The sequence below is a fragment of the Neofelis nebulosa genome, chromosome 9 (genome assembly GCF_028018385.1).
Source record: "Neofelis nebulosa isolate mNeoNeb1 chromosome 9, mNeoNeb1.pri, whole genome shotgun sequence".
Taxonomy (NCBI): domain Eukaryota; kingdom Metazoa; phylum Chordata; class Mammalia; order Carnivora; family Felidae; genus Neofelis; species Neofelis nebulosa.
This window is the reverse complement of record NC_080790.1, coordinates 74,690,800-74,704,445: the sequence shown is the minus strand read 5'-3', so window position 1 is coordinate 74,704,445 and position 13,646 is coordinate 74,690,800. Positions and strand designations below refer to the sequence as shown.

At 43.0% G+C, this 13,646-nt stretch overlaps 1 protein-coding gene across 4 annotated transcripts in view; it reads right to left on the bottom strand.

The window, feature by feature from the left end:
• Positions 1-399: 399 nt before the first annotated feature.
• ATP6V1E2 (ATPase H+ transporting V1 subunit E2) overlaps positions 400-13,646 on the bottom strand; it is a 21,490-nt gene continuing 8,243 nt past the window's right edge. The window contains exons 1-3 of one of the 4 annotated variants that reach the window (XM_058684220.1): positions 8,935-9,090; positions 8,451-8,633; positions 400-1,368 (exon numbers count right to left, since the gene is read on the bottom strand). In XM_058684220.1, the coding sequence (XP_058540203.1) occupies positions 585-1,265 (681 nt within the window). In that variant the 5' untranslated portion in view covers positions 1,266-1,368; positions 8,451-8,633; positions 8,935-9,090 and the 3' untranslated portion in view covers positions 400-584. Of the gene's footprint in view, positions 1,369-8,450; positions 8,828-8,934; positions 9,091-13,646 lie in introns of those variants that run through there. The other 3 variants (XM_058684223.1, XM_058684219.1, XM_058684222.1) reach the window with 3 other exon arrangements.

Sequence of the window (13,646 nt, the reverse complement as noted above, 5' to 3'; positions counted from 1 at the left end):
TGGCACGGGCTCCGAAGACCCATCAGGTTTCACTTGCAATACACACCTTCAAAGATAAAACTAAGAATTTCAAGGCCTTGGCTACAGAGCACTAAACCCTGAGTGCCAGGCTCTTCTGCTCATGGAACCATGTGTAACTATGCTGCTCATACACCCTGTACACACGAGAAAGCTCTCTAAATCCCATTAAATTACAGAAGCACAGAAAGCTGAAGGAAAAGAAGGAAAACACACTTCAGATAATATTAACAATCTTTAGAGCACTCAGACCCACAAGCCATTAATATCATGCCCATCTCATCTGAAGGACAAGCTAAAGAGCAGATGTCTTCACTCCCTTCCATCTAGACTGTTGAATTGACCAGAAGATGTGGTATGTGTGGATAAACCAGAAGTAGATTTCTAAGCGTTTTCAGGTTTTATTCCAAAATACAATGCCTTTAGCCATTCAAAGGCTATTTCGTGTAAGTAGATAGAATCCTATCAAAGCAGCAAAGAGGAGGAAACATTACTAGTTTCCTTTGCCCTAATAACTTAGGCTTTTATGGCTGGACAATTCAACATGAGTTTCCCTTCTCAGAGGCTTATATAAAAAACTTTCTGTTGGCATTGGCTCCAAACAAAGCCTTTCGTATATCAGGCATCTTTTGCTGGGCTAAGAGATCCAGTCGGCTTTCTAGGGTATTCGAAACCTTTATTCTCTGATTGCCGCTGTAGACCTCCACTCCTCCAGCTGTGTTGGTAGCCAGGTGCACCTCTTGATCCACTTGGACTTCCACACATTTTTGGGAGACCATCATGTATTCAGGGATGGCTTTTTGCACTGCAGCCTCCACCAGGAGAAGGTCCTGTGGCCTGCAGCGTACAATCGCCACGGGCTCCAGCAGTCGGAGCAGACCCTGAAGCACTAGCTTATCCAGCAGCCCCTGGTAGATTGCTGGATCTGCCACAATCCCACTAAGTCTCAGCTTCGCATCACTCAGCAACTCTGAGATGAGGTCATCTCGGGCTTTCAGGACTTTCAGCCTTGCCTGATTCCTCATGGTAGACATCTGGATCTTCTTCTGCTGCTCTATCTGCTTCTCCTTCTTCTCGTAATACTCCATAATCTTCAGTCGTTGGGTTTGCACAAGACGTCCTTTCTCAATGTTGAACTCTTCCTCAGACTTGGCATCTATTTCTTTGGCCTTCTCATTGGCTTCCTGCTCAATGAAAGCCATCATGTGCTTAATCTGCTTCTGCACATCGACATCACTCAAAGCCATGGTTGTTCCTGGAAAGGAAGGCAGAGGGAGAACCGGCAGTCCCTCTGGTTCCTTTGATTTAGGACTGTGTTTCAGGAATGACCTTGGAGTTTCACTTCCTTAGCTATGGAGTGCATAAGGGAAGGAAGGAGAGAGTCAGAATCCAAAAGGAAGGATTGCGAAGATCATCTATCACTGTTCATTTCACAGATGAGGGAACTGAGACCCAGGAAGGAAAAGCAACCTGTCCAAGATCATACCCTATAAGAAAAGAGATGTGAACACGGGTTCCCAAGTTCTACCTCTGCTACACTCAACACTTTTGCATCATCAAATGATTAGAAAATTAGGGTACGCTTAGTCCAGAAGATTTTTAGACAGTGATGGCTTAAGACTCAGATAGCAAGTTGAAGGGATGAAATGCCAAATTAACACAGAAATGGGAAGTGTATGTCCATTTTGGTCTGGAATGGGCTGGGGAGAAGTATAAGAAAATCACTGTCAGACGGGATTCAATCCAGGAAGGCTGTCTAGAGGCAGAAGGGTTTCAAGATCCCTCAACTAATACAAAAAGGCAGAATACTAGTAGACAGATGATGACATCTTGGAGAGAACTGGGAGTGGGAGGGGTTGGGGGTAGTCTTTTCACTGGAAGTGTACATTTGAATCACCTAGGGAAACTTTCAGAAAAACAGATTTCTAGGCCCCACTACAGACTACTGAATTAAAATCTCTATCAATAGGGTCTGACAATCTACATCTTAAAAAGCCTTCCTGGGATGCTTAATGAGCTCAGAAAAAAGATACATGAACAGAATAAGACTAGCAACAAAGAGATAGAAAATATTTAAAAGAACCAAACAAATTTTGGAGCTAAAGAATGTAACTGAATTGAAAAATTCACTATAGGAGTTCAACAACAATCTTAATTTAGAGAAGAATAAACCAACAAATTCAAAGACAGGTCATTTGAAATTATCCAGTCAGAGATACACATTAAAAAAAAAAACAACAGTTTAAGAAAGCCTAAGGGACATATGGGATATTGATAACTGAATCAATATATGCAATATGGGAGTTCCAGTGACAGAAAACTTATTTGAAGAAACACCCCCAATGTTGGAAAAAAGAAATGGACATCCATGGTCACAAATGAAAATGAGAAAGGAATCAAGACACATCACTAAAACCAGTCAACAAAAAGGAAGGCAGCAGGAGAGGAAGAGGAGCAAAAAAGCTACAAGACATATAGAAAACAATGAACAAAATGGCAATAGCATGTTCTTCCCTATCAGTCATTACTTTAAATGTAAATGGAGTAAACTCCCTAGAGTGGCTGAATAGGTAACCTTCTTTTAAAAAAGGATTCAAGGGGCACCTGGGTGGCTCAGTTGGTTAAGCATCTGACTTCAGCGCAGGTCATGATCTCATGGTTTGTGGGTTCAAGCCCCACATCGGGCTCTGTGCTAACAGCTAGAGCCTGGAGCCTGCTTTGGATTCTGTCTGTCTGTCTCTCTCTCTCTCTCTCTCTCTCTGCTCCTCTCTTGTTCACTCTCTCTCTCTCTCTCTCAAAAATAAATAAACATTTAAAAAAATTTTTTTAAAGATTCAGATATATGCTGTCTATAAGATACTCACTTTAGATTTAAGGACACACATAGGATGAAAACAAAAGAATGGAAGGAGATATTCTGTGCCAATAGTAACCAAAAGAGAGCAGGAGTGGCCATACTTAGGTCATATAAAATAGATTTTAAGTCAAAAACTGTTACAAGGGACAAAGAAGGATATTTTATAGTGGTAAAAGATAATTTTACTAGGAAGATATAATAATTATAAATATAGATATATGCACCCAATATCAGAGCACCCAAATATATGAAGCGAAAGTTGTCAGAAGTGAAGGGAGTAATAGACAGCAACACAATAATATTAGGAGATTTTAATACCCCATTTTATTAATGGGTAGAATATCCAGACAGAAGATCAACAAGGAAACAGAGGGCTTGGAACAAAAATATAGACCAAATGGTCCTAACAGACATATAGACATACACAGAACAGTCTACCCAACAACAGCAGAATCCACTTACTTCTCAAGCACACATGGCACATTTTTCAGCATAGATCATGTTAGGTCATAAAACAAGTCTTAAAAAATTTAAGAATATTGAAATCATATCAAGTATCTTTTCTAACCATGATGGAATGAAACTAGAAATCAATAGCAGAAGGAAAATTGGGAAATTCACAAACATAGAGAAATTAAACAACACACTCTTAAACAACCCATGGGTCAAAGAAGAATCCAAAGGGGAATTAGAAAATATCTTGAGATAAAAATTAAAATACAATATATCAAAACTTATGGTATGCAACAAAAGCAGTACTAAGAGGGAAGTTTATAGCAGTAAATGCCTACATTAAAAAAAAAAATAGTCAAGGGGCACCTGGGTGGCTCAGTGGGTTAAGCGTCTGACTTCGGCTCAAGTCGTGATCTCATGGTCTGTGAGCTAGAGCCCTGCATCTGCTCTGTGCTGACAGCTCAGAGCCTGGAGCCTGCTTCAGATCCTGTGTCTCCCTCTCTCTCTGCCTCTCCCCCACTCACCCTCTCTCTCAAAGATAAACATTTTTTAAAAATTTTAAAAAAGATAGTCAAACAGTCTAATTCTATACCTCAAGGATCTAGAAAAAGAACAAACTAAGCCCAGAATTAGCAAAATAAAGGAAATAAAGCAATAAAACTAAAAGTTGGTTTTTGAAAAGATGAACAAAATTGACAAACCTTTAGATGGACTAAAAAGCCAACAGAGAAGACTCAAAATCAAAATGAAAAAGGAGTACTAATGCAGTCACAGAAATACAGAAATAAAAAAGGATTATAAGAGACTACTATAAACAGTTATACACTGACAAACTGAAGAAACTAGAAGAAATAGATAAATCTTGGAAATATACAACTCACCAAGACTGAATTATGAAGAAACTGAAAACCTGAACATATCTATATAGTAAGGGGATCGAATCAGTAATCAAAAGCCTTTCAAAAAACAAAAGCCCAGGACCAGATGGGCTTCACTGGAGAATTCTACCTAAAATTTAAAGATTAATGCTAATCCTTCTCAAACCCTTCCAAAAAACTGAAGAATGGGGAACACTTCCAAAGTCATTTACGAGGCTGGTACTAACCTCATACCAAAGCCAGACACTCCAAGAAAAGACAACTACAGGCCAGTATTCCAATGAACATAGATGCAAAATCCTCAACAAATACTAGCAAACCCAATTCAACAGAACATTAAAAGAATCATACACCATAACCAAGTGGTATTTATCCCCACAGTACAAAGATGGCTCAACATACAAAAATCTATCAATGTGATACACCGCATTAACAGAATGAAGGACAAAATCACATGATCATTCTAATAGATTCAGAAAAACATTTAACAAAATTCAGCATCCTTTAATGATAAAAACACTCAAAAACTAGGAATAGAAGGAAATTACCTCAATTTAATACAGGCCATATATGAAAAGCCCACAGCCAATTTCATACTCAATAGTGAAAAACCAAAAGATCTAAGTCTTTCCTGTAAGAAAGATCTAAGTCTTTCCTCTAAGGTCAGGAACAAAACAAGGATACTAACTCTTGCCACTTTTGTTCAACATACTATTGGAAGTCTTAGCTATAAGCAATTAGACAAGAGAAAAAAATAAAAGGTTTCCAGATCAGAAAAAAAGAGGTAAAATGATCTCAGATGACATAATCTTGTATCTAGAAAACCCCAGTGATTCCACAAAAAAACTGTTGGAATAAAATAATTCAGCAAGTTTGCAGGATACAAAATCAACATACAAAAATCAGTTTCTATACACTAACAATGAATAATGCAAAAAGGAAATTAAGGCAACAATTCAGTATAATGCTAAGAGAAATAAATCAGTCAGAGACAGACAAATACCATGTGATTTCATTCATATGTGGAACTTAAGAAATAAAACAAATGAATAAACAGGGAAAAAAAGAGAGATAGACAAAAATCCAGACGCTTAAATACAGAAAACAAACTGGTCCTTGCTAGAGGGGAAGTTGGTGGGGTGTGGGTGAAATAGATAAAGGGGATTAAGAGTAATGAGCATTGAGACATGTATAGAATTGTTGATGATTCGTTATATTGTACATCTGAAACTAGTATAACACTGTGTTACATATTGGAAGAAAAAAAAGATGAAGCCAGTTGATAATGTATGTAAAGTGCTTAGAACAATGCCTTGGAACACAATAAGTGCTATTATTATTTCTACTACTAAAAAAACAAAAAGGAAGAAAGAAAGAAAGAAAGAAAGAAAGAAAGAAAGAAAGAAAGAAAGAAAGAGAAAGAAAGAAAGAAAGAAAGAAAGAAAGAAAGAAAGAAAGAAAGAAAGAAAGAAAGAAAGAAAGAGAAAGAAAGAAAGAAAGAGAGAGATAGAAAAGAAAAGAATCCCATTTAAAATATCATCAGAGGGGCGCCTGGGTGGCGCAGTCGGTTAAGCGTCCGACTTCAGCCAGGTCACGATCTCGCGGTCCGTGAGTTCGAGCCCCGCGTCAGGCTCTGGGCTGATGGCTCGGAGCCTGGAGCCTGTTTCCGATTCTGTGTCTCCCTCTCTCTCTGCCCCTCCCCCGTTCATGCTCTGTCTCTCTCTGTCCCAAAAATAAATAAAAAACGTTGAAAAAAAATTTAAAAAAATAAAAAAATAAAATATCATCAGAAAAGAACAAAATACTAGGAATGAACTTAACCAAGGACACCAAATGCTTGTACACTAAAAACTACAAAACACTGCTGAAAGAAACTAAATTAAGACACAGATAATGTAAAGACATCCTATGTTCATGGATTAGAAGACTTAATATCAAGATGTTCATACTAACCAAAGCCATCTACAAATTCAATACAATCTCTACGAAAGTCCCAATGACATTTTTTTGAAGAAAGAAAAAAAATTCTAAAATTCATATGGAACCACAAAGGACCCTGAATAGCCAAATATCTTGAAAGAGAACAAAGTCAGGGGCCTTACTCAAAACATATTACAAACCTACAGTAATTAAAACAGTATGGTACTGGCATAAAGACACAAATATAGACCAATGGAGCAGAATACAGGGCCTAGAAATAAACCTACACATATATCATACATGATCTCTGACAAAGGTGTCAATACCACATAACAGGGAAAGGACAGTCTCTTTGACAAATGATGCTAGGGAAACTGGACATCCACATGCAAAAGAATAAATTGGACCTTTATCTTACACTATACACAAAAATCAACTAAAAATGTATTAAAGACTTAAACATAAGACCTAAAAGTACAAAACTTCCAGAATAAAACATAGGAGAAAATCTTCATAATATTGGTCTTGGCAATGATTTCTTGGCATGACACCAAGGCAACAGACAATAAAAGCAAAATAGACAAATGGGACTACATCAAACTCAAAATACGCACAGCAAAGGAAAACAATACGGCAACCTATGGAATAGGAGAAAATATTTGCAAACCATATAACTGATAAGGGGTTAATATCCAAAATATATAAGAAACTCCTACCACTCAATAACAAAGAACAAACAAAAAAGAAACAAGTTAATGAGCAAAGGATTAGACATTTCTCCAAAGTAGACATACAAATGCTCAGAAGGTATGTGAAAAATGCTCAGTATCACTAACATTAGGGAACTGCAAATAAAAACCAGAATGAGATATTATCTTATACCTGTTAGGATGGCCATTATCAAGAGAGAAAGAAAGAAAGAAAGAAAGAAAGAAAGAAAGAAAGAAAGAAAGAAAGAAAGAAAGAAAGAGAGAAGAGAGAGAAAAAGAGAAAGGGAGAAAGAGAAAGAAAGCGAGGGAGGGCAGGAGGAAGAAAGGAAGGAAGGGAGGGAGGGATAAAGGAAGGAAGAAAGAAAAAGAAAAGAAAAAAGAAAATAACAAGTGCTGGCAAAGATGTGGAGAGATTAGAACCTTTGTGCACTATTGGTGGGAATGTAAAATGGTGTAGCAGCTATGAAAAATAGCATGGAGTTTCTTCAAACAATTAAAACAGGACTACCGTATGATTCAGCAATCCCACTTCTGGGTATTTACCCAGAATTAAAATCAGGATCTTGAAGAGATATTAGCATTCCCATGTTCATTGCAACACTATTCACAACAGCCAAGATATGGAAACAATCTAAATGTGCTTCCACCACCAATGAATGGATAAAGAAAATGTGGTATATACCTAGAATGGAATATTATTCAACCTTAAAAAAAAGTGGGGTGCCTGGGGGGCTCAGTTGGTTAAGCATCCGACTCTTGGTTTTGGCTCAGGTCATGATCTCCCAGTTCGTGGATTCGAGCCCCGCATCAGGTTCTGTGCTGCTGGTACAGAGTCTGCTCAGGATTCTGTCTCCCTCTCTCTCTGCCCCCTCCCCTGATTGCTCTCTATGTCTCTCTCTCTCTCTCTCTCAAAAGTAAATAAATAAACATTGAAAAATTAAAAAAAAAAAAGAAAATCCTATGATATGTTACAACATGGATGAATCTTGAGGATACTTTGCTGAGTGAAATAAGTCAAGCACAGAAGGAAAAATACTGCATAATTCTATTTACATGAGGTATCTAAAGTGGTCAAAGTCAGAAGCAGAAAGTAGAATGGTGGTTGTTAGGGGCTAGGGTTAGGGAAAATGGGCAAATGGGTGTAGAGTTTCAGTCAAGATGAGAACGTTCTAGAGATCTGTGTCACAACGTAGATACAGTTAATAATACTGTACTGTACACTTAAAAATGTATTAAGAGGGTAGATTTCATGTTCTGTGTATTTTACCACAATTCAAAAATTAAAAAAAATTGGACTGCTGCCCCAGAAAGATGCACCACTCACCGAGTTTGGTGGTAAAACAACCCAATGTTTGTGACGAAGACCAAAACTTACTTTGGTTCAAAGTCTAAGAAAGTGTCCTGTTATTTCAGGATGTGATTTTTTAAAAACTGCACTTTTGTAAACAGAGAAAAACATTCTCTGCTCCTAAATAAGGCAATGAAGTGATTTTTTTAAGTCTTCCTGGGTAACCTTGCTTGGTCACCAGCTTTGGGATTGAAAGCAGAGAGCGGGAGATCCAGGAAGCCCCAGGTTATGTCGTGGAGGGAAAAATGTACCAGACGAACCCTTACCAGCGTCCTGCCCAGGGTCAGCCTCTGCTCTGGCGCCGGGAGTCTGTGCATGGAATGTGGAACTTGGAACGCTCCCTGGAACCTGGCACTGTTGCTTCCTTCTTTCTGCAAAGGACCCTCGCGGTCTGACCAGGCAACTCGAATCCAAAGAGCCAGGCTGTCACTGGGGAAAGCTGGCCAAGCCTGCCAAAAGGACGCCAAGAGGGATTTCCTTGGCACACAGGCCAGGCTGGGGGCTACCCTCGCACCCTCGGAATTGCAATTAAGTTGGCACATGGTGGGCTTCGGCTCTGGGGTGGGCTCACTTTATCCAAGCCCGCAGACACAGATATGTGTGTGAACCCAGGCAGCCAGCTTGTTAATTGACTAATGAAAAATACAGCTGTCAAGTTGGCAGATCGCAACCTCTTTCTCTGTATGCGAGTCACATGGGAAGCCAAATCCAAAGGTTGTTGAATAAGAAACCGGAGTAAGCAAAACTTACCAGTCGGTCTTTAGGGTGCCACCCCCACCACAGGGGCTGCTGGGCTCTGCTCTAGTCTGTGAGGAGGACGTCCTTTCCAGGACCAAACAGGGCTTAAGTGGGCATCACGGGCTTCCACAGCATAGGTGCTGGAGTCGAACTTCTGGAATTCAGATCCTAGTTCTGCGTTGACCACTTCCATGGTCACTTTGGGACTTTGGGAAAGCGGCTCACACCTCAAAGCCTCAGTTTCCTCATTGTCTAATGGAAATAGCAATAGCGTCTACATCATAGGATCATCGTGAGGATCAAACAGAAGAAGGGGATGTTTAGCTTAATGCTAGGCGCAGGGTTCATCTTCGTGCTTGGCAGCCGCTATCATTGTTACTACTGCCATTATTAGCTCTTCTCTGCTTTAGGCTTCGTGCCTGTCACGATCGCTCTTTGTGTATGTAGAGTACTTAGGACTGATGTGACTTCTGCTCCCTAAAGTAAGTCGAACCACACCCGAGTATTGCCTCCTTGTATGAAGCTTGGTAGCCCTGCCTGGAGCTTGGGAACCTCCCAACACCGTGTGGCCCCCTTGCCCATTGTCTCAGGTGACGAGCCACATCCTTGGTGATGCTGGGTGAAGTCCTGAATTCCAGGGCTCTTGGGCAGGGGGTGTGTGAAGTCACCTCACACACTGGCACACACGACCGTCCCTGAACCTGCCATGCTGAGTGCCTGCCTCCGCCTGTACTCCTACCTCTAAACAGCTTATCAGGCTGGATTTAACAGCAGCTGCAGGGTGGGGTAGCAGGGCTAAAATCAGGGATTGAGCAAGCATCTCTGCAAGAATGTGGTGCCGTGTAATGTGTCTGGCAGATAGAACTTCCAGTCTGTCTGGGATGGGGATTATGAGCCCACATGGGCCTGTGGCTTGAGCAAAAGCACAAAACGAACCAAGAAATGTGAAACGCACATGTCTGCTCTTGCTGAGGGCTCAGTGACGCAGGCTTGCAATGGTGTCCACCTGGCCCATGTTTGGGGCTGGGGGCAGCATCTAAGACTCTTCAAGCCAGTCTGACTCTCATGAACTATTCAGCACCAGGGTCTCTTCATTGCCCACTCCTGGCCAACACATCAGGCTCAGTCTCACCTAACAGCTTTTTTTTTTTTATTTTTTAGTTTATTTATTGATTTTTGAGAGAGAGAGAGAGAGAGAGAGAGAGAGAGAGATGGGGGGGGGGTGGTGCAGAGAGAGAGGGAAAGAGAAGATCCCAAGCAGGCTCTATGCCAGCAGCATGGAGCCCAACTCAGAGCTCGAACTCAAGAACCGTGAGACTATGACCCAACAGGAAATCAAGAGTCGGACCCTCATCCGACTGAGTCACACAGGCACGGCCCTCCTCTGCTTCTCTCCACTTACCTAAATCCCACCCATATTTTCAGACCCAGTTTGAGCCCCACCAACTCCCTGACCTCTGGACTCTTCCAAATAATGACAGCATGGCCTATTTTCCAGATATAATTCAGAGCCGGAGTTCGTGTCTTTTTTCTTGCTCCAGTTATTTTGCTTCCTCCAGGAAATTCCTTGAGGACAAGAAGCTCCTTCTCCGGCAGGGGCTGGATGAAGACAGGCACTGGTTAAACAGGGATTGGATCAAGGGCTTGGGAGTGGAGCACTGGGCGGAGGGGGAGAACTTTCTTTTGTGTGTGTGTCTTTTTTATTGTGAAATACAGCACACATTCAAAAAAGCATATAAAATGTAAACGCACGGCTTAATGAATTATTATGAGGCAAATATCCTGTAACCATTATCCAGGTCGAGCAATGAACCTTGTTAACACCCCCAGAAACCCCTCCTTCTGACCTTGGGGAAGGAGACTTTTTGAAACTGCTGATTTTATATCCACGGGCATAGGAGGGATCCGTAGATGAAGTGTGCACTTGGAAATCTCTCTTCTCTCACCCTCGCCTACGTGGCCGTGTGCACCCTGGCAAAGTGCGGCATCCCCAGAAACCACAACAGGGAGGAGGGGGAGGCAGGAGTGCTTGGTGGGCAAAGTGCGTCTGTCAGCCTGGAGCCATGCCCAGACCCTGGAAGGGTTCTTCCTTCCAGCTGGGGTTTGTAAGCAAGTCTGAGGGCAGATGTACGCGTCTGGGTGTGGGCTCCCTACCCTAGCCAAAAGACAGGAAGCTCCACACTTGGGCCTCCAGACACTTAGAGATGACAGGGTGAGGGAGAGAAGGGGATTTCCAGAGCTTGGAGCATGGGGCAACTTGCAGGGCCCAGGAAGTGGGTGAGGAAATTTAGAAGAATAATGACTCCTTTGGGGGAATTTCAAATACTAAATATGCAGGGAGGGGGCATCCCTGGCTTTTTTTTTTTTTTTTTTTTTTTTTGACAAATGTGTGTTGAACATCTACTATGTGCTGGGCACCGGAGATAGAGGAGAAGGCAGACACCAGCCGTGTCTCCCAAGCCCACGATGTAATGGGGAAAAGGAACAGGCATGCAGGTCCTCACATTACAGCCTGGTGTGTTCAGAATCAGCAGTTGCAAGAAAGTTAAGTGAATGAAGTTAAGTGCATCAAGGTTCTAAGCCCCCCTTCCAAGCTCATCAGGCATTCTTCTATAACGTATTGCCCTTCAGGCAGGTAAACTGTGTGGTGAGTGCTTTGACACATACCATCCGTGACAACAGACACCTCACTTTGGAGGCAGGTCCCCTGGAAAAGGTAGCGAGCTGGTAGTATTCCTTAAGGAGAATTTATCCAAAGAGACAAGAATCACTCAAGTCTACATGGACATCCTATTCCAGGCAACATCTTGGACTTTCCAGAGAGGACCTTCTTGGCTCAGAAATGTAGAGAGGAGCCTGGGAACCAAAATGGGCTGGGATAAGAGCCAGGAAAGAACACAGGCTGCAGGCTCCAGCTGGAGGAGTGGTCCTACGAGCAAGGGGCCAGCAAGGGGCCATCCGGGAGGGACGAGTCAAGACGGGCATGAAGGGTGGACAATTTCAACATTCAGCAAGAGGGAGGTAGTCCGGAGAGGGAGAATGCTGTGGGCAAAGGCAAGATGCTGAGGATGTGCAGGACAACTGGTTTGGTAGCAGCAGGCAGGCCCACAGGGGCAGGGGGAGTGAGCAATATCTAGAAAGAAGTTGGAGTTCAGCTGGGGAAGGTTTGAAAATGTCAGATTGAGAGCCGGGACATTAAGTAAGGGCGACCCATCAAAGGTGCCTGAGCAGGGCTGTAACTTGGCCAAACCCGGATTTAGGAAGGTTAGCCTGGTGGTGACGGAGCCAGGAGAGTCTGGCTATCAGCCAAGTGCCAGGTCAAGACGGCGTGGATGAGCGCTCGGACCAGACCACAGGAAGGGAGGTTGGGGATGGAAGGAGACGTGGTAGAAGAGCCGGCAGCTTTGGTGACTCAAGGTCTGGCCCCGGTGGCACTTGCTGCAGCTCTGTGCACAGGACTGAGCCATTCAGCTTAGGGTAAAGATGTAGGAAAGCAGGCATTATACATTCTGCTCCCTCTGAAGCAAGCTGGGGAGAGAGAAAGCAAGAGCCAGAGAGTTCATTTTATCAGAAAGTGAAAGGAGCCACCCAGAGAGAAAATCAGAAGCGGCCATAAAGCTTCATCTCTGCTTCGGTGGCTCAGGAGTGATGGGCCTCATACGGCTTTATTCCAGGAACTCCATCCCCGTGGCAAAGCAGGCTTTGGTTGGGGCCGGAGAGAGCTAATGCCAACAGGAGCCAGGCAGGTTATATAAATGAGAGAGCCGGGCGGGGTAAGAAATATCCCTCCCCAAATAATGTATATTAAGAATTCACAGCTTAACTTGTCCTTTCCAAACATCTGCAGGAAGGTTCCTTCAAAGCAGTCAGGTTCTCCCCAAGAGCAATTTGCTTCAAAGTTGCATAGCTAAAAGGTTTTCAGTGCTGGTTTCTCCCAGAAAGAAAAGCCCTGTGGCTCCATCCCTGACCAAAGGGCCCCTATCATTCTGTCCTTCCTGGAACCACACTCCTTGGGCTGCCTGTGGGGAGGTAGGCACAGGATAGCAGCCTTAGCCCCGGAAAGCCTCCGAAAAGGCCAAGGGTGAGTGCTAAGTCAGCAAGAAGCCCCAGGGCACAAGCCCTTGGAGAGAGCTGGCTGGCCAAGCCTCCAGCCTGTGAGCCACGGTCAGGGACAGTCCCACGAGAGTGTAGGTGCTCTACTTGCTCAGAAACACACAGGGGCAATGTTTGCTACCAGTCCTCAGCTCAGGGGACACATTCAGATGCCAAGTGCTGCTTTGCTATTGATTTAACTCTCACTGTTACAGGTCCTGACTGGCCTCAGCTCCGCTAAGAGACACAGCTCAACCCCTGACACAGGGAAGGTTCCGGTTTACAAGGAAGAGAACAGATCCATCCTACTCTGTCCCTCACCGTGCATAGGGACTTCCACAATGACCCTGAGGGAGAAGGTGCTGTTTCTGACCCCTCTATACTCATCTTAACATTTCCCACGGAGTCGAGTACACAGTGGTAGCTTAATAACAACAATTTGTTGGGCCTATAGATGAATGACGGGTGATGAGGAAATCATGTCCCCTACAGACTATCACAACCATAGGACTTGCAATCCTCTTTCAGACAAAGGAGACAGGCATGTGAAGATCGAAGAAGTTCTGCAGTGACCTGGCCCAGAGGGATACCTGCTTGTGTACTGCCCACACTCCTGGAAACACAAAACTCCA